This window comes from Eschrichtius robustus, chromosome 3, assembly GCF_028021215.1.
Source record: "Eschrichtius robustus isolate mEscRob2 chromosome 3, mEscRob2.pri, whole genome shotgun sequence".
NCBI classification, from domain to species: Eukaryota; Metazoa; Chordata; class Mammalia; order Artiodactyla; family Eschrichtiidae; genus Eschrichtius; species Eschrichtius robustus.
This window is the reverse complement of record NC_090826.1, coordinates 37119653-37145779: the sequence shown is the minus strand read 5'-3', so window position 1 is coordinate 37145779 and position 26127 is coordinate 37119653. Positions and strand designations below refer to the sequence as shown.

Genomic DNA, 26127 nt, shown 5'->3' with positions numbered 1-26127 from the left:
GAGGCTGATAAAAAATAATAATAATAAAATATTTTTTAAAAAGGAGAAATAGGAGAATATGGGAGTTTTTAAAATTCCCACATTTTCCTGGGAATCTAGAAAATCTAGAAGGTCATGTGTGTATGCAGGACTGAGTACATGCCCAGTAAAGACCTGCAAAGGCCCTAATATCGGTGATATATGGCTGACCTTGAAGCTCTGCACAAGCAGGAAGTGAAGGCTGTACAACATGAGCAAGTGGAATTTATCTCAGGTTTGCAAGGTTGGTTTAACATCTGAACATCAATCAAGGTAATATACCTTATTAATAATAAAGGGGAGGGGGCTTCCCTGGTGGCGCAGTGGTTGAGAATCCGCCTGCCAATGCAGGGGACACGGGTTCGAGCCCTGGTCTGGGAAGATCCCACATGCCGCGGAGCAACTAGGCCCGTGAGCCACAACTACTGAGCCTGCGCGTCTGGAGCCTGTGCTCCGCAACAAGAGAGGCCGCGATAATGAGAGGCCCGCACACCGCGATGAAGAGTGGCCCCCACGCGCCGCAACTAGAGAAAGCCCTCGCACAGAAACGAAGACCCAACACATCCAAAAGTAAATAAATAAATAAATAAATAAATAAATAAAATAAAAATAAAGGAATTCCTTTAAAAAATAATAATAATAAAGGGGAAAAACACGTGATCACCTCAAAACACAGAAAAAGCATTTGACAAAATCCAATATCCCTTCATGATAAAAACACTCAACAAATTAGAGTGTTTAGAACAAATTAGAACTTCTTCACCTGATAAAGGAGCCACAGCTAACATCATAATTAATGATCAGGAACAAGACAAGGATATCCACTCTCACCACTTTTTTTTTCTTCGTCTTTATTTTTTTGGCTGCATCGGGTCTTCCTTGTGGCGCGTGGGCTTCTCTCTAGTTGTGGCATGCAGGTTTTCTCTCTCTAGTTGTGGTGCGCGGGCTCCAGGGCGCATGGGCTCTGTAGTTTGCAGCACGTGGGCTCTCTCGTTGAGGTGCGTGAGTTCAGTAGTTGTGGCGTGCGGGCTTAGTTACCCAACCAGGGATCGAACCGGCATCCCCTGCACTGGAAGGCAGATTCTTTACCATTGGACCACCAGGGAAGTCCCTCTCACCACTTCTATTCAAAATTACATTGGGTGTTTTATCCAGGGAAATTAGGCAAGAAAAAGAGATAAAAGGCATCTTAGTTAAAAAGGAAGAAGTCAAACTTTCTCTATTTACAGATGACATGATCCTATATAGAGAGAATCTCAAAGAATCTACAAAAATACTATTACGGTTAATAAATGAATTTAGCAAAGTTGCAAGGTACAATATCAACACACAATGGGGGCGGGGGGAGAGGAGATAAATTAGGAGTTTGGGATTAACATATACACACTACTGTACATAAGATAGATAAACAACAAGGACCTACTGTATAGCACAGGGAACTATATTCAATATCTTGTAATAATCTATAATGGAAAAGAATCTGAAAAAGAATATATATATATATATATATATATATATATATATATATATATATATATATATATATATATACTGAGTCACTGCTGTACACCTGAAACTGATACATTGTAAATTAACTGTACTTCAATTTTTAAAAAGAGGTTAAAAAAAAGATCAACACACAAAAATCAGTTGTGTTTCTATACACCAGCAATGAACAATCTGAAAAGGAACTTAAAAATAATTCCTTTTGCAATAGCATCCAAAAGAATAAAATACCTAAGAAATAAATTTAACCAAGGAGGTGAAAGAGTTGTACACTATAAAATATTGTTGAAAGAAATTAAAGACCTGGGCTTCCCTGGTGGCGCAGTGGTTGAGAGTCTGCCTGCCAATGCAGGGGACACGGGTTCGAGCCCTGGTCTGGGAAGATCCCACGTGTGGCGGAGCAGCTGGGCCCGTGAGCCACAATTGCTGAGCCTGCGCGTCTGGAGCCTGTGCTCCGCAACAAGAGAAGCCCGTGCACTGCGATGAAGAATGGTCCCCGCTTGCCGCCACTGGAGAAAGCCCTCGCACAGAAACGAAGACCCAACACAGCCATAAATAAATAAATGAACAAATACTTTAAAAAAAAAAAAGTAAAAGTCTATTAATTAAAAAAAAAAAATTAAAGACCTCAATAAATGGAAAGACATCTTGCATTCATGGATTGGAAGACAATATTAGGATGGCAATACCACCCAGATTGAATGTAATCCCTATCAAAATTCCATCAGCCTTTTTTGCAGAAATGGAAAAGCTGATCCTTAAATTCATATGGAATTGCCAGTGTTCCTGAATAGCCAAAACAATATTGAAGAAGAACCAACTTGGAGGACTCACACTTTCTGATTTCAAAACTTATGGGAGTTCCCTGGTGGCCTAGTGGTTAGGAATTCGGGCTTTCACAACCGTGGCCCAGGTTCAATCCCTGGTCGGGGAACTGAGATCCCGCAAGCCTCATGGCACAGCTGAAAAAAAAAAAAGAAAACCTTATTACAAACTACAGTAACCAACACTGAAGTATTGGCATAAGGATAGACATATAGACTGATGGAATAGCACTTAAAGTCTCAGAAATCAGCCCACTCATATATGTTCATGTTCTTTTTTAAAAGTTTATTTTCATTATTTCTTCCAGTTTATTGAGATATAATTGATATACAGCACTGTATAAGCTTCAGTTGTACAGCATGATGATTTGATTTATATACATTATGAAGTGATTATCTCAATAAGTTTAATGAACATCATCTCATATAGATATAAAATTAAATAGAAAAAAATTTTTTTCCTGTGAGAACTCTTAGGATTGACTCCCTTAACAACTTTCATGTATAACATACAGCAGTGTTAACTATATTTATCATGTCGTACATCACATCCCTAGCACTTATTTATCTTATAAATGGAAGTTTTCACCTTTCGACTGCCTTCATTCAATCCCCTCCTCCCTCTGCCATCAACTGACTTTCAACAAGGTTGCCAAGACAATTAAATGGGGGAAAGAATAGTCTTTACAATAAGTGATGCTGGAAAAACTGGATCTCCACATGCAAAAGAATAAATTTGGACCCCTACCTCATAGCAGCTACAAAAATTAACTCAAAATGGATCAATGACCTAAATATAAGAACATAAAACTCTTAGAAGAAAACATTAGAGTAAATCTTCACAGCATTGGATTTGGCATGAGATTCTTAGATGTGATACCAAAAACACAAGCAACAACAAAAATGTAAGTTAGACTTCATCAAACTTAAAAAAACTGTTGTGCTTCAAAGGATACCATCAAGAAACTGAAAAGACAACTCACAGTGTGAGGGAAAATATTTGCAAATTATAAATTTGATAAGGGTCCAGTTATCTAGAATATATAAAGAGCTCTTACAAGTCAGCAATAAAGACAATCCAACTTAAAAAATGGGCAAAGGACTTGCATATACACAAGAGAATTGAAAACATATGCTCAGACAAAAACTTGTACATGAGTATTCATAGCACAAATGGTCTGTTCATAATGCCAAAAAGTGGAAACAACCCCCAAATTCATCAACTGAAGGATAAACAAAAAGTGGTATAGCCATGCAATTGGAATATTATTTGGCCATAAAAAGGAGTGAATTGATACATGCTACAACATGATTCTTTAAAACATATGCTAAGGGGCTTCCCTGGTGGCGCGGTGGTTAAGAATCTGCCTGCCAATGCAGGAGACACAGGTTCGAGCCCTGGTCCGGGAAGATTCCCACATGCCGCAGAGCAACTAAGCCCGTGAGCCATGACTACTGAGCCCGCGTTCCACGCCCGTGCTCCGCAACAAGAGAAGCCACCACAATAAGCATGCGCACCGCAACGAAGAGTAGCCCACACTCTCCACAACTAGAGAAGGCCCGCGCACACCATCAAAGATCCAACGCAGCCAAAAATAAATAAAATAAATAAATTATTAAAAAAAACAAAACAAAACATATGCTAAGTGAAGAAGCCAGACACAAAAAAACACATATTATAAGATTCCATTTATATGAAACGTCCGGAATAGGCAAACCCATAGTGAAGGAAAAATAGATTGGTTGTTTCCTGGGGCTGCGGGGAGAGGTGAATGGGGTTGTGTATATGGCTGCTTGTGGGTAATGTTTTTTTTTTTTTAATTGAGGTATAGTTGATGTGCAACAGGATTTCTTTTTGGGTCATAAAAATGTTCTGGAATTAGGGGTGATGGTTGCCCAATTAAATGAGTATACTAAAAACCACTAAATTGTACACTTTAAAAGAGTGAATTTTATACTGTGAATTACATTTCAATAACTGTAAAAATTACATTTTCATTATTTTTAAAAAAGCCCTGGCATATTCAAGAAATAAAGGCCAGGGCTTCCCTTGTGGAGCAGTAGTTAAGAATCTGCCTGCCAATGCAGGGGACACGGGTTCGAGCCCTGGTCTGGGAAGATCCCACATGCTGCGGAGCAACTAAGCCCGTGCGCCACAACTACTGAGCCTGCGAGCCACAACTACTGAGCCCGTGAGCCACAACTACTGAAGCCTGCGCGCCTAGAGTCCATGCTCTGCAACGAGAAGCCACCACAATGAGAAGCCCGCGCACCACAACGAAGAGTACCCCTGCTCGCCACAACTAGAGAAAGCCAGCGTGCAGCAACGAAGACCCAACATAGCCAAAAATAAATAAATAAATAAAATTAAATTAAAAAAAAAAAAGAAATAAAGGCCAGTGTGGTTGGAGAACAGTGGGTGGTTAGAGAACCGTTCATTCATTCATTCAAAATACATTTTATGTACTTGTCATATGTTCAGGATAGTGTGGTTACAGTATTAAAACAAAAATCTTTGTTCTTATGTGCTTAAATAGCTAGTAATTATATAGCACTTATTAAATGTGAGACATTGTACCTATTGCTGGGTGTGTGAACTCCGTTTTCTTTTCTTTTTTTTTTGGCCACACCGCACAGCTTGCAGGATCTTAATTCCCCAACCAGGGATCCAACCCAGGCCCCTGGCAGTGAGAGCGCCGAGTCCTAACCACTGGACCACCAGGGAATTCCCAAACTCAGTTTTCATAGTAATTCTATACTGTACCAGCATTATTCCCATTTCAGAGAGCACAGAGGTTAAACAACCCACTTAAGGTTCTGCAGTCAGAGGTCGGATCCCACCCTGCACTATGGCTTCAGAAGCTGGGCTCTTAGCTTCCAAACCATTCTGCTCAAATTACATTCCCACTGGACCAATAGAGAGGAGCTGACCAGGTGGGGCCATGCCATGATAGGGCATTTAGAATTTATTCTTTGTGTTATTAAAGGGTTCCAAGCAGAGGAGAACCTATAAAGATTCTTCTGGCTGCTTGGGGAGAATGGGTCACTGGGAGTTAAGAATTCACGAAGTGGGGTAATTAGGGAAGGTGGTCAGGTCTGGGATGGTGGCATTGGATCTTTGCAATTCTGAGGTGGGTATTGGTGGCTTTGTTTTACAGATGTGGGAGAAGTCAGGTATCTGGAAGCTTTTAAGGCCTCAAGAGTTAGTGCCATTTCTGTCAAACTTCTGATTTAGCTGAATTTCTGAATCCAGGCCCTCTATTTGGTTATTTAATGGCACCTCAAACTCCTGTAATTTTCTCACCATGAGGTAGAGAATGCCCCAACTTTACAATGAAGTAACTGAGGCTGAGAGGGCTAGAACCTGGTCCATCTGATTCCACTCTTCTCTGGAGTTTCTGCAGTAGCCCACATGACCCATGCCCCACCGTGTCTCCCGGACTGAGGCCTTTCTAAAACATACATTTGGTTGTGTGGCTCCCAGGCTAAAAACCTTTAAGTGGCACGTTACCATTTAGATAATTCATGTTCTGTGACACAGGATCTGGAGTCTTCTAGTTCCCAAACCATACATGCCCTATGTTTGGTTCCTCAGTCTACCTGGCAAACTTCTCATTTTTCAAGATCAAACGTGTTACCCATCAGATCCTTTCCTGTCTAGCAAGGCAAGTGCTTTCGTGTCAGTGTTGCCACAGAATCTTTTAACATGCCTTGAGCAGACTGTAAATGACAGAGCACCATCTCCTTTCTGCTTAGGGCTCCTGTGCCCAGGAGAGGGCCTAGGACCTAGTCAGCATTGAACAAGGCAGAGGTTGGAGTCTTCACCATGTCACTTAAACTGCAGGTGTAGATTTGGCCTCCTGGGTAGGGTACAGAATCAGCACTACCCAGAGTTGCAGTAGGGTCTTAAGTCCCAGAAGGCTCAGACACATTCCAGGCACTTCCCAGATACCACTCAACAGGCTGATTTTTTTCTCTTTATTGTCAGACACAATGTATAAATACATAAAACAGAAAACAGCAGGGATCCTCTTGGGCCTCAAAAAACAGCAGGGAAGGAAGAGGTCCCTGAAACTTTTTTTAAAGTACAAAACATATTAGTGCCCCGACCAAGGGTATGGAAGGCAGGCCAGGGCCAGCAGAGCTGAACTAAAGGCTCCTTCCCTCTCCCAAGAGCCAGGACAACCCCAGGGAGCTCTCCACCAGCAGCCAGTCCACACGGGCAGAGTGCTGCCCAAGGGAAAACTCTACACCAGAGAGCTTTCTCCTCTTGGAGAGAAGGGCAGCACATAAGATAACTAAAAGCTCCCTCTTTCCATCCTTGTTCCCTTCATGGCTACAACTGAGGAAAAGGAAAGTCGTGTCCCATGCACTCTGACCCCTCCCCAGCTGCCCTGGGCCCAGATGCCCCCATACTTGGCATTTACCAAAGCTCTCCCAGCTCAGACCTTGACTAGACCCACCAGGTGCCCAGAGTTCGTTGAGGAGGGAAGGGGAGGGGAAAAGGCTGGGTGTGACACCAAACAGATCTTTATTTGCAGTCGTCAATGGGGCCGTTTCTTGATGCTTATTTGTTTGCTGGCCTGCTCTTCTAGCTGCATGGCTAGGCGCAAGGCCTTGAGGACATCTGGAAGGAAAGGGTGGTGCACCCGGGGTTAGTGGGTCTCTCAGAGGCCCCATTCCCTCTGGCAGAGCTGCCATCACCCGCAGAGGCCCCATCCTCTGGCCGCACCCACCTTGCAGGGCTGAGAAGTGCTTGGCTTGCTGGGCCAGGGCACATTCTGCTTTATTCACAAAGGTCTCCAGGTCATAGTCTGGCTGCTCAGCCATCTCGCAGAGCTCTAGCCAGCCTGGCCCTTCCTGCAACAACACAGCACGAACCTTGTCAGGTCAATCATGACCAAACCAATCTAGCAAATCATTCCTAGGGCTCTACCATCTGCAATGCAGATGCCCACTCTTCCAGCCATGGCCCATACCCTGCCTCCTGATCCTCTCCCAGAAATTCTCAGCTTGAATTCATCCTCTTCCCCACCCCAAACTTGTGCCTGTCCCTTATGTCAAATGAATGTTATCATGTCTTGATGGCTCAAGCCAGAAATCTCAGCAAGAACTTCTTTCACCCTGCTTGTCCCCCAATCCTACTAATTCCACCCCCGAAATGGTTCTTAAATCTCATGCCCTAATTCCAATCCCATGGCCATGATCATAGTTGGTCTAGACACCAACATCTCTCTTGAACTCTTAACAATCTTCTAACTGCTCTTAACTCCTAAGTGCCTCTACTCATGCTCACCCCACATCCCGAAACCAGCCTCTATACTGTGGCCATAGTAAGGTACCTAAAGCTCTGATGTGACCATGTCACCACTCTGCTTTACTCCCTTCAAAGGCATCCACTGCCCTCATAACGAAGTCCAGGCCTTTGGTGTGAACCATTAAGGCCCTTTAGCATCAGGTCCCGGCTGACGTGTCCGCAGCCTTGATCTCCTTCCCTCATCTGCTCACACCTTTTGCTCTGGCCAGAGTGAACCTCTCACTCTTCCTGAAAGTACCACGTCCTTTCAAACATTTGTACCCTGAGCATGCCAGGGAGGGAGGACACGTGTAGGCACTTATCCTACATGTTCCCTCCTCAGTTCTAAGTGCCCTGAGCTCTCCCCTCTGCTCTGCACTCTGAGAGCCCCATTCTTAGGGACTCTCCCCCACTTGCTCTTCCACAGCAGGGATCACAGCAGTGGTAGCATCTACCACTTACTAAACGCTGACTACATGCTGGGGACGGCTGAGTGCTTTAAAAACATATCACTTAATCCTCAGATGTAACCATCTTGTCTTGCCCATTTTGGGGATGAAGAATCTGGGGCCCCAGTGAAGCTCAATGACTTCCACAAGGAAATCAGCTTATAAATAGAAGAGTCAGGATTGATCAAGTCTTACTTTCGGGCCTGTTATCCATACTTCAGGTTTTTGGCCCTTGGTCTCAGCACAGGAGCTGGCATATAGAAAGTACTCACCAAACATTCACTGAACAAACAAGACAAGGTTACCCTCCAAACCCTCAATCAGGAGCATGGGGTAGAGAGACTAGCTCCAGCCAGAACGATGGAGGAAAGCCTATGTGTGCCAGGCTGGGGAAGGAGGTGCGGTAATTAGCTGCCCTAGAAGAGCAGCTGAAAAAATAAGTGGAGAATTAAGAAATGCCGGTGTAGACGGCTGCCTCTTGCCACCCCAGCCAGAAGACCGGGGGAGGGCAAAGCCCAGGTCACGGTCAAGGAATGGCACTAAGCCTGTGCTAGGATGGTTATCCAGTCTCTCCCAGACCAGGGCCAGTCCTCCACCTGTATAATCTCTTTGAGCTCTTCCATGGCCCTCTCCTCCAGCTCCCTGATCTGAGTCATGGCTTCATTGAAGCTGGACATCTGGGAAGACAGTTCCTCCTCTTCCTTGGAGAACTAAGGGGGCAAAAGGAGAGACACAACGGTGTGGCCCAGTCCCCATCTCAGGAGGCCACGTTTCTGTCTTGCCTGGCCCACCCTGCCCCTTACATTGCCTGCGCTCAGGGCCCCGTTAGAGCTGGCTTCCATCTCTTCTGTTTCCATCTGAGTTGGCTGCTCCCCACTGGGCCCACTGTGGGGGCTCAGCTCCTTGACCCTGAGAAAACAAGAAGGTCTCAGATCCCACAGCAGCCTCCTTGGCACTCACGAGTGTGCAGCACCACTCAGATTGCGAGCCTTCGAGGAGATGGACTAGCAGCTTTGCTTTGGCCCAGGAGAAGTCCCTCACTCACACTGCTCCCCACCAAAGCCTGAGGGGATCGGAAAAAACCTTGTAGCCTCACACATGAACTCCCAGGCCTCAGATTCAGCGAGTCACAGAAGAGGAGACAATGGGCACTGAGTCGCCAGAGCTTCCTCCCCGCTCTCATTGCTGTCATTCCCTCCCCCACCCTGCACCCCCTCCCCATCCCACCTGGTGTAGGTACTAGTACCTGTCTGCATATCTTAGTGTATTTAAAGTATATTCACAGGAGCTTATGCCTGGTGAGATCATGGCGATCTGCAAAAGAGGGAACGGGCAGTTAAAGGTCAAGGATCACAGGGTAAGGGTGCTCTTGGAGAGGCTGCCAGCAGGAGTCTCTTTAGGCTGCTAATACCCACGTGGAATTGGGGGCAGAACCCATTAAGCACCCACTTTGTGCCAGGCAACTTGCCCCATGGGCCCTGCAAACTAAGGTGCCTTAAAAATTGGTCCCTGGGGACTGCCCTGGTGGTGCAGTGGTTAAGAATCCGCCTGCCAATGCAGGGGACACGGGTTCGAGCCCTGGTCTGGGAAGATCCCACATGCTGCGGAGCAACTAAGCCCATGCACCACAACTACTGAGCCTGCGCTCTAGAGCCCACGAGCCACAACTACTGAAGCCCGCACGCCTAGAGCCCGTGCTCCACAACAAGAGAAGCCACTGCAATGAGAAGCCCACGCACCACAACGAAGAGTAGCCCCCGCTCGCTGCAACTAGAGAAAGCCTGTGCACAGCAACAAAGACCCAATGCGGCCACAGAAAAAAAAAAAAAGTCACTCACAGTTGTGGCCTTCTATTTCCTAGGCTGGGAGCCAATGACCCCTGAGGGAAGCCACAGAAGAGACGAGGACTGCCTCTCCTGCTTCCCCAAAGGTCCTCCTTCTGAACTCTGCAGCCCCCTTTTCATCAGGTAAGGGAGGAATGACCTTCCCCAAAACAAGAGCTGCACGGACATACAATAAAGGGAGAAGACCCTTTCCTCCCCTCTTGGGTAGGCAAAGAGGAGCCTGGTGTCCAAAAGCAGGGGGTGAAGCCCAGTCAAGTTAGAGCCTAGAAACCCTGGTGGCCAAGAGCACCAAGCCTCTTGCCCAGGGACAGGACTGCACCACCTCCAAAGGGACACTACTCACCATGCAGGTCCTTGAGTTCTCCCCGATAAAGGAGTCCCTTAGCACCTGTGTCAGCTTGCTCTCGCGGAATGGGGTGTGAGCTTTGTTCTGTCCCAGGGCCCTGATGCACTCCTGGGGCACAGCAGGGGAAGCTGAGGTACCCTCCCTCCTCTTGAGATGCCCACTCTCTCCCTCCCTCCCCCAGCAGCCCTCCAGGCCAACCCCCTCCCCTCCAGCTGGGCCCCACTACCTTCAGAGCCAGGAGACTCTTGTTGATTTCTGCGCCCTCCATGCGGGTCTGCCGGTCAGCACTGGAAGTGTCTGCGCCTCGCTCATTCCCTGCCAGATCCACCAAAGAGAACTTGCCATGCACTCTCCCTTTGGCTCGAAGAAGAATCTGGAAGCAGGCGTGGGAGCGGGAAGAGCTGGAGTTGGCAAATGTCTGCCCAGAGGTCCTGTGGCAAAGGAGGACAAAGAAGGACTATGAGCTCCCAGGGTCACCAGCCACCATGGCACCCCAGGTCCCAAAGCAGTCAGTTCTCCGGTAGCAGAGGGACACAGGTCAGGACTCTAAGATGTCTTGTGTCATCCAGTCCCACTTCTGTCCTGCCCTCCCTCCAGCTCTGGACCTAGTGGCTTACCCTTACAGTCAAAGTATTGGATTCTCTGTGAGGGCCTTGGCCAGACCCCAGGGCCCATAGGACATGGGGAAACATGAGTTGCCTCTGCTGCAGGGCACACAGGGAAAGAGGGGCTGTCATGAACCACTTGCTGCAACTCAAGGGCCCTGGGGCGGGCAGCCCTCTCCCTGGGCCTCCATAAGCTGCCCAGCATCCACTGCACCACACCTAGGGCCCTGGTAGTGCACTTCCCTACCTCTATACAGGAAGGGAGCTGTGGCCCCATCACTTCCAGCCTAGAGCACATCCAGAGCTCCTGTCTCCCACCAGAGGGAGGGAACAGCAAGGAGAAACCCAGAGAAGTCAGGAAGCATGCCTTTGGGTAAAAGCCGGGGAATAAAGCCTGCCTTGGTCAGATTCAAGATACTTTGACTCGCCCCTGATAAGTCTCGCCCTGGGTCATCGGCCCCACTGAGACCACTTAAGGCAGAGGCCTTCAGAGCCCGCACCAAGCCAGGGGAAGCGGCGCTCTGTGGAAACAGCAAAGGACTCAGCGCTAGTCTGGCACCTGACCTGGCATTAGAAGGTGGCCCCTTCCCCTGGACGGAACTCTGACCTGCAGGCACTGCCTATGTCGATCATCTTGATGACGTCATCAGCACAGCTCACCACGTGCTCCTGCAGCCCCACCACCTGCACCTGCTGCTTGCCATCCTCTAGCACGCGCAGTTTGGCCTTCTTGTTGAGCAGGTCAAACAGCTGTGTCAGGCAGGGGAACAAGGCCAAGGCCATCAGGTGCCGGGCACCCCACTGACTCCTCCCTCCTTCAGGGCCAGTCCCAGCTTAGACAAGGGCTGCCAGCAGGAAAGGCAGGAGAGGCTGAGCTGGGTTATGCCAGACTAGCAGCGGGCAGTCCACTTGGGAGCTGAACCAGGCTGCCTCAGTTTGATGCGACCCTGCTACTTTACTAGCTATGTGAACCTGGACAAGTACTTAACCACCTAGCCTCGTTTCTGATCTGTACAATAGTGACAGTGACAGCACTACTTCCTAGTAGGGTTGTGGTGATGAGCTGAGACAAGTAAAGTGCTTAGAATAGTGCTTAGCACCTAGTAACATCTTAATAAGCAACCCTAGCTATTATTATTATCTAGACCCCACTTGGGGAAGATGACTCTGCAAAAGCATAGAGAGGTAGAAAGATACATAGACATATAGAGAGAACACGAGTGTGAGAATGGGGAAGAAGAGAGTTATGAGGGAGGTGTGTGGAGGGAGGACACGGCACACACAGGCAAACCTCCCATCTGAGAGGGGGCCCTGAGGCATATTCCTGCCATACTTGTTGAGTGTGGGTACCATCCCACCATTGGATGAAAGCTCCCACACGTTTGGGCGAAGTGGCCCAGAGGCTTGACAACCCACAGGTTGTTTGGCTTCTACAATTTCTAGCCAGCCTCAAGGTTTCTGAAACTTCAGGGGCCCCAACAGCATAAACAAAGGGCTCCCTGCCAGCTACCTTCCCATTATAGATCTCGAAGAATGTCACATAGACTTCCAGGCCCAGGTTCCGGTATCGGGGCTGATTCTTCAGGAGGAAGACGTCCCGGGCTGTGGGGGGAGAGGCTGGATTAAGTAAGCAACCTGCCCTTCTGTGCCCAACCCCACTGTGGCAGAACACACTACTTACAGGCCATCGCATAGATCCCTTTCGATGCGTTCTGGGCTTTCCCACAGAGGTCTCCACCCATCGTCTGCAAAGGGAAGGGGCAGAAGACCATGGTAAAGGGCCCTTGGCCTAGGCCAGGGCACTACTGGCTCCACCACCACAGTGGGCCACACCAAAGCTGGGAGGGGAGGCTGGACCTACTAAGGCCCCTCCTTGAACCTGGCACAGCAAAGGCATCTGGAGATGGGGCATCTGCACTGAGGGGATTTTCTGCAACAAACTCATTGTCCTCCTTTTCAGAGACCCAGAGTTGCGCTATGGGTAGGCTTGCTCTCTGCCAGGCCTGAATACTCACATGAGTCTTACCACTTCCCGTCTGGCCGTATGCAAAACAGGTTGCTTTTCCCCCTTCAAAGATTGTCTGTACCAGTGGCCTTGCTGTGAACCTAGGAGAAAGGATGGGGAAGAGGGTACATCTCTCCTCAAATGTGCTCCCTGGAACATGGAGCACAAAGCAGACTCCTGGGGGCCTCCTTCCAAGCATGAGCACACCTCTCACACAAAGTGGTCCCACCTGACCCCAGCCCCACTTATAAATTTGAAATTCTCCTAGCCACCCGGGGAGAGCTGGACCGACCTGCCAGGAGCAGGCTGATGGTCCACACTCTAACTGAGCCACCAGCACCTCCTCTACCCTGGAGACACATGGTGAAAGCTTGAGCTTAGCAGCCGACTTCCAGCATAAGATACACTACAAAGATCAAAGAAACCATCTAAAGTAGGAGCCTAAATTATTTTAGGCTTTGTGGGCCTAAAATAGGTCTCTTCCATATATATACATACATACATACATAAATATACATATATGTTTAATGATTCTTTAAAAACACAAAATCCATTCTTAATTTGAGAGCCATATAAAAAGGGATTGCAAGCCAAATTTGGTCCATGGACTATAGTTTATCAACCTCTGGTCTAGAGCAGTACTGTCCAATAGTAGCCACTGCCACACATGGCTATTGAGCACTTGAAATGTGGCTAGTGTAACTGAAGAACTGAATTTTTTTTTTTTTTTTGCCACACCGCATGGCATGCGGGATCTTAGTTCCCCAACCAGGGATCGAACCCAAGCCCCCTGCAGTGGAAGCACAGATTCTTAACCACTGGAGTGCCAGGGAAGTCCCTGAAGAACTGAATTTTTAACTTTATTTAAACAGTCACACGAGGCTAGTGGGTGCTGTATTGGACAGAGCAGTTCCAGAGTTTGCTGAGTCTGCTAAGCCCAGTGGGAAATGGGTGGCTGCGCAGGACACAGGAAGAACCCCTAGGGCTTGCCCAGCCCAGCCTCAAAGAGTGCAATGGGTAATACCTCACTTCTGTCCACTCAAGCGCGGGCCACTAAAGCTGAAAAACGGGATGGGACAGCCTCAACAGGGCCTTCCAGGTGCTGGGAGCCAGAGCCACAGCTCTATCTCATGGCCCATCCAAAGAAAACACAAGAGGAAGCCAGGAAGGGCTTCAGGGTCAGCATGTCTGTGAGCGTGAGTGTTACCACAATGTCCCTCACTGGAAAGAGTAAAGTGTCAGGGGGAAGGAGGAGAAACAAAGAGGCAAGGGACTAACCTGTAGACGACTTCATTTGAAGCTGTTTCGTCAAATGCGAAGTCAAAGCAGAATGCTTGGTTCTCCAGATACTTTGTTAAATCCACTTTTAACTTTGGCTCATGTACCAAGAGGACACACTTGCTAGGAACGGAAATCACATCAATTTCTTTCTTGGCCAATTCTGCAGAAGGACAGTATTTCAGGGGATGCTCCCTGGACACGGGGGAACCCACAGTCAGTCCAAAGCCTCATTCTGACTGAATAGGGCTTACCTTGTTTATTCAGTGGGCGTTTCCTAACACAAACACATATCCTGTGCTCTTCAATCTTCAAGAAGATGAGAAAAGACAACCATGAGCAAAAGGTCAGAGCAATGTTGAAAGAAAGCTTGTCCAGAACCCGTCCAGTTCTAATCCCAAGTCTGGCTCAGGCAAGGGCCAAGATCTAACACTGGAACCCACTATGCCCATAGTTACTCTGGAGCGCAAGAAGGTAGCTCTGAATTTTCTTCCCAGTTTCCTCACTCTGCTGCCCATAGGAGGGTTCAGCACACTTTCATGATTAGTAGTAAGAATCTAGCCAACCTATTGAAGAAAGGAGGATGGGGGTGTGGGAGTTGATAAAGATCAGACTCTCCCATCTAGGCCTCGCTAGCTCCAGCCCACCAAAGGGTATTAAAAAACCCCTTGAGGGTGAGTGAAGATTCCTGTACGCTCTCATTGCCTTAAGAGAATGTTTCTGTCTCTCACTTGTAGGCCTACTCGGGAGAAGAATCTGAAAAGGAATCATATATGTGTGTGTGTGTGTGTGTGTGTGTGTGTCTGTGTATATATATTTACATATATATGTAGAGAGAGAGACTGAATCACTGTGCTGTACACCTGAAACCAACACAATGTTGAAATCAACTATGTTTAAAAAAAAAAATTGTACACCTACTCAGGAAGGAGAGGTAGAAGCCCTTTGGGATTACTTACAGGATCAGTCACAGTAAGTGGATGACATTCCAAAGTAGCCCGAAATTCTTTAATCATCCGGGAAAATTCCCAGTTTGGAAAGCTGTTGTCATACTCCTGTTTGGGATAGGAGTGAAGAAGGACTAACTGCCAAGATGTTAAGTGCTCTCAGGCCTCAGTGCTAGGCAGCAGCAACAACAGCTCTTCATATGCACACAGCCCTGCAGGGCTGACAAGCCCCCACACGATCTCACTGCCCCCCACTCTGGCTCTGGGCAGAGAACCCAGGAACAAAGTCTTGGGAACAGAGATTGGCAAGGGGCCTAGGCATGCACCAACCACTCTAGAAACTGGGGCAAGAGCCACTGTCCCACATCTTAGGAGACCAGCAGGCTGGGATTCCCCTGTGCCATTAACCCAACTAAAGGGAAATAATCCAAACTGGAACTCCACTGTGGCACCCCTGCATACACACAACTAGGAAGTCGGGGGAGGCAGGCAACTGTGCCCAGCAGCCCACTGGACACTGAACTGTGTGATGGGCGTACCCATTGGACAATCAGCAGCAAACATTCCTCATCTGAGGGCCTTCAGAAAAATATCTGAATTATTTGTTCTCTGAATCCTGATGAGAAACTAGTTAAGCTTCTTGGATATCAGAATTGGAGCCTCAGAAATGCTGGGGCCGAACTGTTATCTCTGTTGCAGACAAGGTTTCAGTTAAGGATGCCTGTCCAAAAACCTTTGCCCTTGCTTCCCAAGAAAGGTACCTGAGCTCGTTTTATTCTCATTTCAGAGTTCTGGGCTCTTTTCTCTTCTCGCTTGTTCTTCATTTTTTCCATTTCCTTCACAATACAAGATTTCCTCCGAACTAGGGGGAGAAAAAAAAAGGAAGCCCTTTCTTTTACCTGTCTAAGCCAGCCTGTTCTTCTCTGGCTGTTGTGTTGAGTCCTGGGCCTTTCCCAGGACTAGGCCTTCTCTAGACCCTTGCTCTTATGTCACCATATGCATGGAGAGGAAGCAACAGCTATGACTCTTAGGATGGCCAAGCCCATAAGAGACTTGCTAATGTGGGCACTCCAGGTCTAACCCAAGCTCTCTCTATGCCTCTGTGGCATCTTCTCAACAACCAGAAGAGGTGAGATCATCCCTGCTTGGTCTTGGTGGGCACTCTGGGCTCTTCTTCGGGTGTTGGCCAAGACTTTAGCTGTGATAGCACCTCAACGACATCAGAGGGCTCCTGCCACCTGACAGTGACAGGGTCACCTCTTGTGAAAGATTGATTCCGTGGCCACAGGGAAACACGACCCCATGTGACAAACATGGTTTGAACTCAGGTACCAAGGCAAGCCAGGTGTGGGACAGGCTGTAACTACCTATCCTGCACTAGGATCAGGGCAGCAGACAGCTCAGCGTGTCTACCTGAGTTCACAGGGTTTGCAGAAGAGCTGCCTTGGACGGAATGGACTTGCTCTTCCACCTCCTCGCTGACCATCGTCAATGGTATCTCAGCCACTGCAGGGCAGGAGGGCCTAGGGGGGCCGGCTGTGGGGGAACAAGAGTCATTGGAGAAGCAGGCAGGCATACGGCAGCCATGCTCATCTGAGCCCTAGTGGGTCATAGGCCAGGAGGAAGGCTACCGACTGCCAGCTCAGCAAGGGCTCAGGCTCGTACCGTGTGAGCAAAGCTCAGGCTTTTTCCTGCATCTCAGCCCACACCTTGAACCCAACAAGTCCCTCCACAGGGGCTGGCTCCTGGGGTCAAGAAATCTTAAAGAGTGTGTGAGTAGCTCAGTGTGGGCTTCACCATGAAGGGAAAAGCCTTTAAAGGCCTTAACTCTTTAGGCTTGACCAAGCATGGGTTCTCAGGCCAGGCCAGACCAGGCCTTTCTACTCATTTAGGAGAAATTTCTGATTTCAGAACCCAGGTGGTTAACAGGAGCAAGGACTGAAAGCCAGGAATAATGGGAACCTGAGCAACAACCAACCATATTTTTTAAAAAATAAATTTTATTTATTTTTATTTTATTTATTTTATTTTTGGCTGCGTTGGGTCTTCGTTGCTGCGTGCAGGCTTTTCTCTGGTTGTGGCGAGCGGGGACTACTCTCTTTTGCGGTGTGTGAGCTTCTCATTGCGGTGGCTTCTCTTGTTGTGGAGCACAGGCGCTAGTCGCACAGGCTTCAGTAGTTGTGGTGCACGGGCTTAGTTGCTCCACGGCATGTGGGATCTTCCAGGGCCAGGGATCAAACCCGTGTCCCCTGCACTGGCAGGTAGATTCTTAACCACTGCGCCACCAGGGAAGCCCCAACCAACCATATTGATTCAACCCAGAAAGGTACAACCCATGGTGACTCACTGCTTCCCATACCTGGTCGTGACCCTTTTGTTTACCTTTTGTTTACCCTTTTGTTTACCTTTATTAGAGCTGAATTTGATACACATTAAATGTAATGATTACAAAAATCACCTACTTTATTTACTAATAACTAGTAAAAGTTGACAATTAAAAATGTTTGGGACTACCCTCTACCCTGCTGGCGCAGTGGTTAAGAATCCACCTGCCAATGCAGGCGACACGGGTTCGATCCCTGGTCAGGAAGATCCCACATGCTGCGGAGCAACTAAGCCCGTGCACCACAACTACTGAGCCTGCGCTCTAGAGCCCGTGAGCCACAACTACTGAAGCCCGCGAGCCACAACTACTGAAGCCAGCGCTCCTAGAGCCCGTGCTCCAAAACAAGAGAAGCCACCACAGTAAGAAGCTTGCGCACCGCAACGAAAAGTAACCCCCACTCGCCGCAACTAGAGAAAGCCTGCGCGCAGCAACAAAGACCCAGCACAGCCAAAAATAAATTAAAAAAAAAAAAAAAGAAGTTTTAAAATCTCCATTTATATAAAGTCCAAAATAGAGAAAAAGTTAATTTATGCAATCTGAAGTCAGGACGTAGGTACCCTTGGGGGCTTAGGAACTGGGAGGGGGCCTGAGGGGGACTTTTGGGGATGCTGGTAATGCTCTGTTTGATCTGGGTGTCAGTTACATGAGTGTGTTCACTTTGTGAACTATGTAGTCAACAATAGGTTTACACTTCTGTATATATATTATGTTTAAATAAAGTTTAAAAAGTAAAGTGAGATGATTTCCAGATAAGGGAGCAGTGGGGCAGGAGCAGAACAATATGAAAGCGAGGGAGTGTAGGAATCCTAGGATATTCCAGAACAGGTTCAGGGCAATGTGTGAGGAGCCGCTCCAGGGCCTCAAACAGGGAGAACAGATTCATTACTCACTGGGAACTGAAAACTGCTTGCGGGAATTTGCAGATGCAGGCAGCTCCACCTCCATATCATTCTCCTGAGTGGTGATGCGAACCTCTGGGACAGTGGACATGCGAGTGGAGCGGCCTCGGAGACCTGAAGGACCAAGGGCAGCAGCCGATCAGTGCAGCATGATCAGGAGAGCCAACAGGCATAATAGAGGGGCGGTTGGGGGGTAACCCTCCAAGATTCTATACAGGAAAGGAGCCCACCAACTTCCCATTCCTTCCACACAAGGAAAGGAAAAATTAGAAAGGCCAAGTACTAGTGACCCCAAAACTAATTTGTTACGTTCTGCAATCTGAGAGCTCCTGAGGGCTCCCACAAGAGCATCTGTCTTGAGTAAATGGAGGGACCTACAGACAATCTGAAATCATTTCTGGAGACGTAGACCTAATCCCTGAAAAAAAGCATTCTTAACCTTAGCAACAGCACCTACCATTCTACAATCTTCCCATACCACGAAACATTATGAGGTAAGTATCAGTATTCCCAACTAATGGAAGACGACATTAAGGCACAGAGAAATTAAGCAACTTGCCCAATGCCACTCAACTAGTCAGCATCAGAACCAGGATGTGAACCCAAGACTGCCAGATTCCAGTCTGGGCTTTTTCCACTGCTCCAAGATACTTTACAGAGCCAGGCCTGGGCCACATCTTTAGAAACCATGGGATCAGCTACATGAATTTTCTGGAATCTTAAAAGAATGCTTAACTGAGAGAAACAATTGAGTTATACTTTAATTCTTGCCAGTTTCTACCCATCTATATAGTTTCTCTCCATAAGAAAGAAATAATGCACCTATAAATAAAAGAAGTAGTGAATTTAGAAATAAAACACTGGTGTCATATAGGCAAATATCAACTTGTACTGAATTTGAGTTTCCTAAGTTTAGGCTGATCTGATGGCTCTATATAATCCCTATTTTTCATAAAGAGCATGAATTATATCATGCACATTCATTAAGGTTTTTTTTTCCATTAAAAGGAGCGGTGGCAGTATCCTTTCGGGTCATGCACGTGGAGTGGGAGGGCTGCCACCCCCATCTCTCCTGCAGGCCCTTACGGTGGTATAGCCAGCAAGAGAGGGCCAGCAACACACCAGTCATGCCCAGCTCAAGCTCAAAACTGCACCACCTTTCACCTTGGGCCCCCGGGAACCTGAAGCTCCAGGCATGTCGTTTCTGGGCCCGAGGTGGCTGTGTTATGTCAAGGCAGTGATACTCCCTGGACTGGGACAGGCTATGCAGGCTGTGAGGTACAGCTGGTTCTGGGTTATAAGCTGGATTATTTGGGCAGTTTGTGCCTACAGCCACCGTCACAGATGACTGTAGTCAAAGTAGGTTTATGCTGACTTCTTCTGCAGAGAAAGCCCAACCCTCTGCTGGAGTTCGAGGCATTGCTATTATCTGTCCAATCTCACCCCACCCCCAGATCACCACAGCACTGCCAACTCTACTTCTAAATGGCCCTGACCTAGCTTTTCTCACAGCCTGCCCACCACCTCACTCCAAGGCATGTTGTTCCCCCAAGGAGAGAAAACAAGCCCACAATGGCTGATTACTGCTCTGGATTCCACAGGCCAATCAGCAAATTTCCCAAATGCACCAGGTCCCTGAGAGGTTGGCCTAAGTAAGAGCTGTAGGTTGAACTGTTGAATTCTTTCTCTTCTTTTCTTTTTTTTAAACTGCTTTAGAGGTATGATTGACATATAAAAAGCTGTAGATATTTAATGTGTACAATTTGATGGGTTTGGAGGTAGGTATACACCCATGAAACCATCGTCACAATCAATGCCATAAACCTACTCATCACCTTCAAAAGTTTCTTCCTGCTCCCTTTGTTTTGTATTTTGTTTTTTCCTTTTGTGGTAAGAACACTTAAAATAAGATCTACCCTCACAGTAAATTTCTAAGTATACAATACAGTATTATTAATCATAGGCCCTATGTTGTACATTAAATCTCCAGAACTTCTTTATCTTGCATAACTGAAACTCTGTACCCTTTGACCAACACCTCTCCATTTCTTCCTCCCTGTAGGTTAGATTCTTCCTCACTGAGGAAGGTGCTTGGAAGACAGAGCAGGACTCAGCCCACACAAAAGCCACCTGCTAAACTGGAGCAATGAGTCTACTTCACAGCTTCCTGAGCTCCAAGAACATCATTCCTGGCACAAACCCCATGACAGTGAGCCAGTAGAAATCCATTTACCTTCCTTTGGAGCGGGAATTTTGGAGCTGACTGCTCTGCGCTTTTGTTTCTGAAAAACAAAACAAACCATCACAATATATGGCTCTTATCAATTCTCAAGGGCCTATCCTGGGCCCATGTGCTGTGCTGAAGAACTAAGCAGCCCCAGAAAACAAACCAGCAAAGAGCCAACAAGCCAAATGGGGCACTGGCTGCAGTCAGGTGACAGGCACCTACCTGAACCGTTACATTCTCCTGCAGGGGTAGATTGTCCTTCGGGTGTAAGGGAAGAAGCTGTAAGAGTTCTGGGTTTATTGCAGCCACATCATCAAAATCAATCTGCAAGGAGCAAGTAAAACTTCTGTGAACAACATAGCTTGTTCAATCCAACTGCATCTCTGCAATCAAGGCTACCCCTAGATTCAGACTTTATAAACTTTAAGTTCCACCAAGTACTAATAGCTATAAACAAATATTTATTCCCTAGTCGTGTTTTACCATCTAGATGGATATTGGTTTCTGATTCCGAGCCAATGGTAGCTGTCAGTGATGAGAATGAGGTGAAGAGGAAGGCAGACCGGCAGGCAAACAGGAAGTCCACAGTAGATCTAGGCCACTCGGCTCCCCTAATGCTCTGCGGGGCAGTGGGGTCCTGCTGGGCACAGCCCCCTGAGCACCCCTTGCTGCCTGACACCAAGGAGGAAACAAGTTCTAATTGCCCACTGATAGTCAAATGGAGGGCCCTTCAGGATCTTATGGGCAGGGACCAGTTCCCGAGAGCTGCTACCTAATCCTAAATCTACCTACATTTTCTACTGGGCCCAGAAACTTCGGGCCCAGAAACTTCTTCCCCAGTCACAGCGTCCTGCTCAGGCCTTCCCTACTTCCTGCTCATGCCTGCAATGAGGTCACAATTCTAGGTTTACATCACCAGAGTCCTGAAACCCTCTGGGGACAACTCAAACTTCACCAGCATACTTCACAGCAGGTTCAAACACACCTAAATAGTACCAACTTGATTATTTCTGTTTCAAAATGTGAAAGAGCTGAAGCATGTACTCCAGGGTGAGAGCTTCACCTCCTACATATGCAACCTTTATGTATTAATTAGCTATTCAAACACTTATTAGGCATGAGTAAGGCCGTAGGGGGAAGGTATTCAAAAATGAATTAAGACATGTATCGTCGCCCTTGCTTTCAGTGAGCTCACATTCTAGTGGGAGACAGAAGCCATGTGCACAAAGGGCTAGAAACCAAAGCAGCATGGGATAGACGAGGAGGACAGAACCACCAAATGCAAAAGCTGGCGAGTACTTCAGTAGCCAGGCTTCTATCCACTTTTCTTGGACAGCTACAGACCCTTACCCTCCCCCACTCCCCCGATTCCAATCCCTAAACTACAGAGAGCATAAACAACACAGGAGACCAAAGTTCTGACATTAACTGATCCTCACTTTGATGATTCAGGAGGAAGGAATAAGAGTGAGAGTGTGAAGGCAGCGAGACACTAGGCAGGATCATAGAGTGGGGAACTGCCCCATTTGTCCCTGGCACTACTTTGGAAGGAGTGTGTGGTATAAAGAAAAAAAGTTGATTGGGATCAGATCTTGAAAAGGCTTTAATTCCTCACTAAGAAGTTTGGACTTTATTCCAAAGGCAATATTTAAGCTGGAGTGAGACCCAATAAAAGTTGTATTTCTAAACAAACAACAAAAACAAAAATAAGTCACACGGAACTGCTAATAGATGGTTGAAAGGAATTTTAGGAACCTCTTGATTCAAGGACAGATAATGTAAAGAATTCAGTTCTTCTATTTCTCAGATATACCACCTAAATATATGCATACCTACCATAAGGCACTATGCTATGCAAGCCCTTTACATGTGTTATCTGTTAAGCTCCACGGAAGAGGGTCCAGGTCTGTCTTATTCACTTCAGTATCCCCAGTACCAAACACATTGGCTGGCATTTTGGAACCAGTACAAAAGGATTTGTTGAATAAGTCCTCAAAACAACCCCAAATAAGTAGATATTATTATCATCCTCATTTTAGAAATGAGGAAGTTGAATTTTTAAGAGGGACAGAAACGTGCCTGAGAACACATTAAGCAGTGGCAGAGCCAGACTCTAGAATCCAGGTTTTCATACGCTTAGCCTGGTGACCTCTTCACCACACCACAATGCCTCTAAAACATAAATATCTTAGGCACATCCCTCCTCTTCTCAAAATCCTTCCAAGGCTCCCACTGCCTACAGAATAAAATCTTAAACAACTTAGTGCCAGAGACAAAGACCCTCTAGTTTCCTTTTTTAGCCATTTTGCTGCTGCCAAGCATCCTTGGCCTTCCTCAATGCCCGGAGCCAGCTTCTTTACCAGTCCCCATGAGGGCCATCTCACTGTTTCTGCTAAGCTTTCTGGCCCCCACAAGCCCAGCTCATCCTCAGTGAGTTTCCACCTCCGAGCTGCTCTAGCATTATTCATCTGTAGTTGCCTTCTATTATTTGGTGTTTCAGAAACATACTTTTGTCTCCCCAACTAGATTATCAATTTTGCTCCCCAAATCAATATCATAGGTAGTGTGCACTCAGAGCTAGCTTGGGTGAGCAAGGTTTTAGAATTCTGTGCAGTTTACTTTCTAGAAACACAATAGAAACTGTTGATTGCTTCAATTTAGAACAGGCCTGCCTAAACAAAATCCCAATGCATTCAAAGAGGACCATATTTAAGATTAGGGAGGACAAGTCGACATCAAAAACAAGGCTGACACAAGTTCCATTTCCACACACATCTTTTAGGTAGGAAGGTGTTAAATGTGGTACAGGCATACTCATAGAACCTACCTCTTTGCCCTTTGTGGCTCCTCCTTCTGTCCATTCCACCGAAACGCAGGATTTCTCCAAGTTCACAGTCCTTATGTTGGCACTGTGAATTAAGCCTATAGTATGAAAAGATCAGAGTTACCCATCTTTTTCACTTTTAGGATCCCACAGAGACTCTTAATGTAGAGTTGGCCTGAAGGAAGGGACAGTTGACTTTCTTTCTAACCCCAGGAGACAAACCTCCTGGCACTTCACCCTTGGAATATCCCACAGTGAGGTAGGCAAGGAACAGTTCTTAAAACTGAGCTGCAGAGGATAAGGACTCATCCCTACTCAAAAGAGAGCCTACAGTGGGGTGAAGGTATGTTTGGGCAGGAGAATCACTCTAGTGCTTAGGTGAGCAGTTCCTCAACACAGCACTGAGGCTCTAGCGCCCTCAGGTTTCCCTATCTCACTCCTGACCTTTATGTCTGACCATTCTAGTGATATGGGTATTAGACCTGCCAGAGTTGAGGTAGCTGCTCAACTAAAAAAGAGAGTGCAGGATTGCAAGCTCCTGAAGAGCAGGGATCTCGTCTGTCTCCGTTACCCTGAATCCCAGTATCTGACATACTGCAAGTGCACAGTGTTTATGGGAGAATAGAGGGGCGAGAAAGCCGAGGTCCCTGCAAGAGCAGGGCAGTTGCAGGGGCGAACTTTGGAGGGGAAATGAATCCAGCAACCCTGACGTCCCGGAGAGGTCCAGTGACACAAAGGAGCTCCGCCCATTCCTGGAGGACGGGGAGGGGACCCACCGCCAGTGCAGAGGCCCCTGGCCCTGGTAGAGAAGACTGACTGCCAGTGCGGAGACCTAGACCTGGGGGGTGGAGGGGAATCCCCAATAGTGATTCAGGGCCTGCTGTTTGGGGAGGGGAGGTAATCTCTGCCGTCTCAGCCCACGGGTCCCCTTGGCCTCAGGACCCCGCCCCTCACCATTACTGCGTTGTATCTTGATGGCGAGACCGGGAAACAGGCGAGCCTGAAGAAGCGACGAGTCCATGGGTAGGCAGGAGCTCCGGGAAGAGAAACGCGAAATGCCAGAAAACCACAACTCTGCCGACACTGCGAAGTCTTAACGCCGCGTAAACCGCCGAAGTTTAAATCCCGCGCGCCGGCGTCCCTGAACGTCACCACGCTGTCGTCGGCCTCTCTTCCGCCAATCAGCGGCGCCCTGCGGAGCCTGTTGGGATACGTAGTCTCCGGGGGGGGGGGCCTTCCGGGACCTGGGACCGCCCACTCGTCTGACCACAGCCGAGAACGCAGGGCTTGGTGGGAGCTTCGCGAGCCCTCGCGGCCGGAGGGGACAGGTTACAGGCCTTCAATCAGAGGGTTGCAGTACTGCTGGGGTTCCCTAAGCTGAGAAACCTCAAGATGGTGTCTCAGAGGGAGGGCTCACGGGTCCTACAGTCATGGGTTCGAATCCGAACTTCTTTAGTTGCCTGCTCAGTGACCTCGGACAAGTTACAAACTTTTCCTCTTCACACAGTGGGGAGCATGATTCCTCCCTCGCGGAATTATTGCTGAGTTTCAATGAGGGGCTACATTTACAGTGAATGGAAGACCAGATTCGCTAGCTTTTTAATCGAGTGTCTGCCACGTGGTAGGCATAGTGCAAGGCGCCGGAGATAGCAATAATGAAAGCGACACGTAGTTCTTGCCCTCGAACTAACATTTCTAACGTGAACAGGGGACAAAAAGAAGCAAATTACAAGTAAATTACGATACGTAGTAAGTGCTCTGAGGGAAACCGAGAACTGGAATACAGAAAAATGGAGGAACCTACTTTAGATAAAATGGTCAGGGGAGAAATCTTTGAAGTGATACTTAACCTGACTCTAGAGAACAAGGAGGAATGTCAAAATGAAGGGCAGGGAGGTGGAGAGGCTTCCAGACTAAGATCTGAGAATGATATATGCAAAGGCCCTGAGGTGGGACAGAACTTGATCTTGAAGAACTGAAAGAAGCCCATGTGGATGGAAGGCAATAGGTGAGGGGGAGAAGAGTGAGATCAATTTAGCATCTTGTATCCCATAGTAATATTATAATTTTGGCTTTTGTCCTAATGAGAAATCATTGAAGAATTTTGAGCAGAGGAGTGACAAGATCTGAATTACATTTGATTTTATGTTCATTGGGCTTGCTGCTGTGTAGAGAACTGATTTGAAGGGGGCAGAACTGGAAGTGAGGTGACCTAGTAGGCAAGAGATTATACCGGCCTAGCCTGGGGTCATGATACTGGAAATGTAGCTAAGAGGATGGATTAAAGGTGTACCTTATTTGGGAGGTGGAAAGGTGGAGTGAATGGGTCTTGCTGATGGGTTTGTGAAAGGATTTCAGTCTAAAATGAAACAGGAGGATCTGAAATGGAGAATCTCACAAAGGTACCCTCCAAAGAATGGAACTTAGAGACTGATTTCCCATAATTGCCTGGTTTACAGAAAACAGGCTTATTTCCTGACCAATGAACATCCACCAAGAATTACTCCCCATCCTCAAGCCAATGAACTTAATACTTTTGGACTCTGGTCAGACTTGCTTCTGGTCCATAAACACAACTCTGCCCAAACCCTCAACGGACTTGCTTGTATCTTACTACATCATATGTTTCTCAAATTGCAACTCAATTTCTGGTAATTCGAGCTTGCCTTGGTT

The 26127-nt window shown here is 47.3% G+C and overlaps 1 protein-coding gene across 2 annotated transcripts; it reads right to left on the bottom strand.

Annotated features, from left to right (window-relative positions):
- Nucleotides 1-6312: 6312 nt before the first annotated feature.
- On the bottom strand, nt 6313-24577 carry KIF2C (kinesin family member 2C). Of its 2 annotated transcripts, XM_068539754.1 has the most exons (21): nt 24409-24577; nt 23458-23552; nt 20853-20954; nt 20637-20685; nt 18395-18517; nt 16532-16654; nt 15880-15980; nt 15131-15226; nt 14426-14480; nt 14172-14334; nt 12904-12994; nt 12570-12633; nt 12399-12490; nt 11496-11638; nt 10510-10714; nt 10281-10391; nt 9340-9407; nt 8897-9002; nt 8690-8803; nt 7085-7208; nt 6313-6975 (listed from the first exon to the last, which is right to left on the bottom strand). In XM_068539754.1, exons 1-21 carry the CDS (start codon nt 24473-24475, stop codon nt 6893-6895), a joined length of 2175 nt encoding a protein of 724 aa, XP_068395855.1. In that variant the 5' UTR covers nt 24476-24577; the 3' UTR covers nt 6313-6892. The 2 variants fall into 2 exon arrangements, with proteins under 2 accessions (XP_068395855.1, XP_068395856.1); XM_068539755.1 differs by lacking the exon at nt 16532-16654.
- Nucleotides 24578-26127: the final 1550 nt, after the last annotated feature.

Bases quoted from the DNA above. Each gene is read 5' to 3' on its own strand.
- KIF2C (XM_068539754.1), bottom strand. From the start codon at position 24,475: ATGGACTCGTCGCTTCTTCAGGCTCGCCTGTTTCCCGGTCTCGCCATC. The intron at 12,491-12,569 runs GTAAGTAGTGTG...CTCCCCCCACAG, and splicing joins AGGGATCTATGCGATGGCCT to CCCGGGACGTCTTCCTCCTG. The intron at 9,408-10,280 runs GTGAGTAGTGTC...CCTCTTTTGCAG, and splicing joins AGAACTCAAGGACCTGCATG to ATCGCCATGATCTCACCAGG.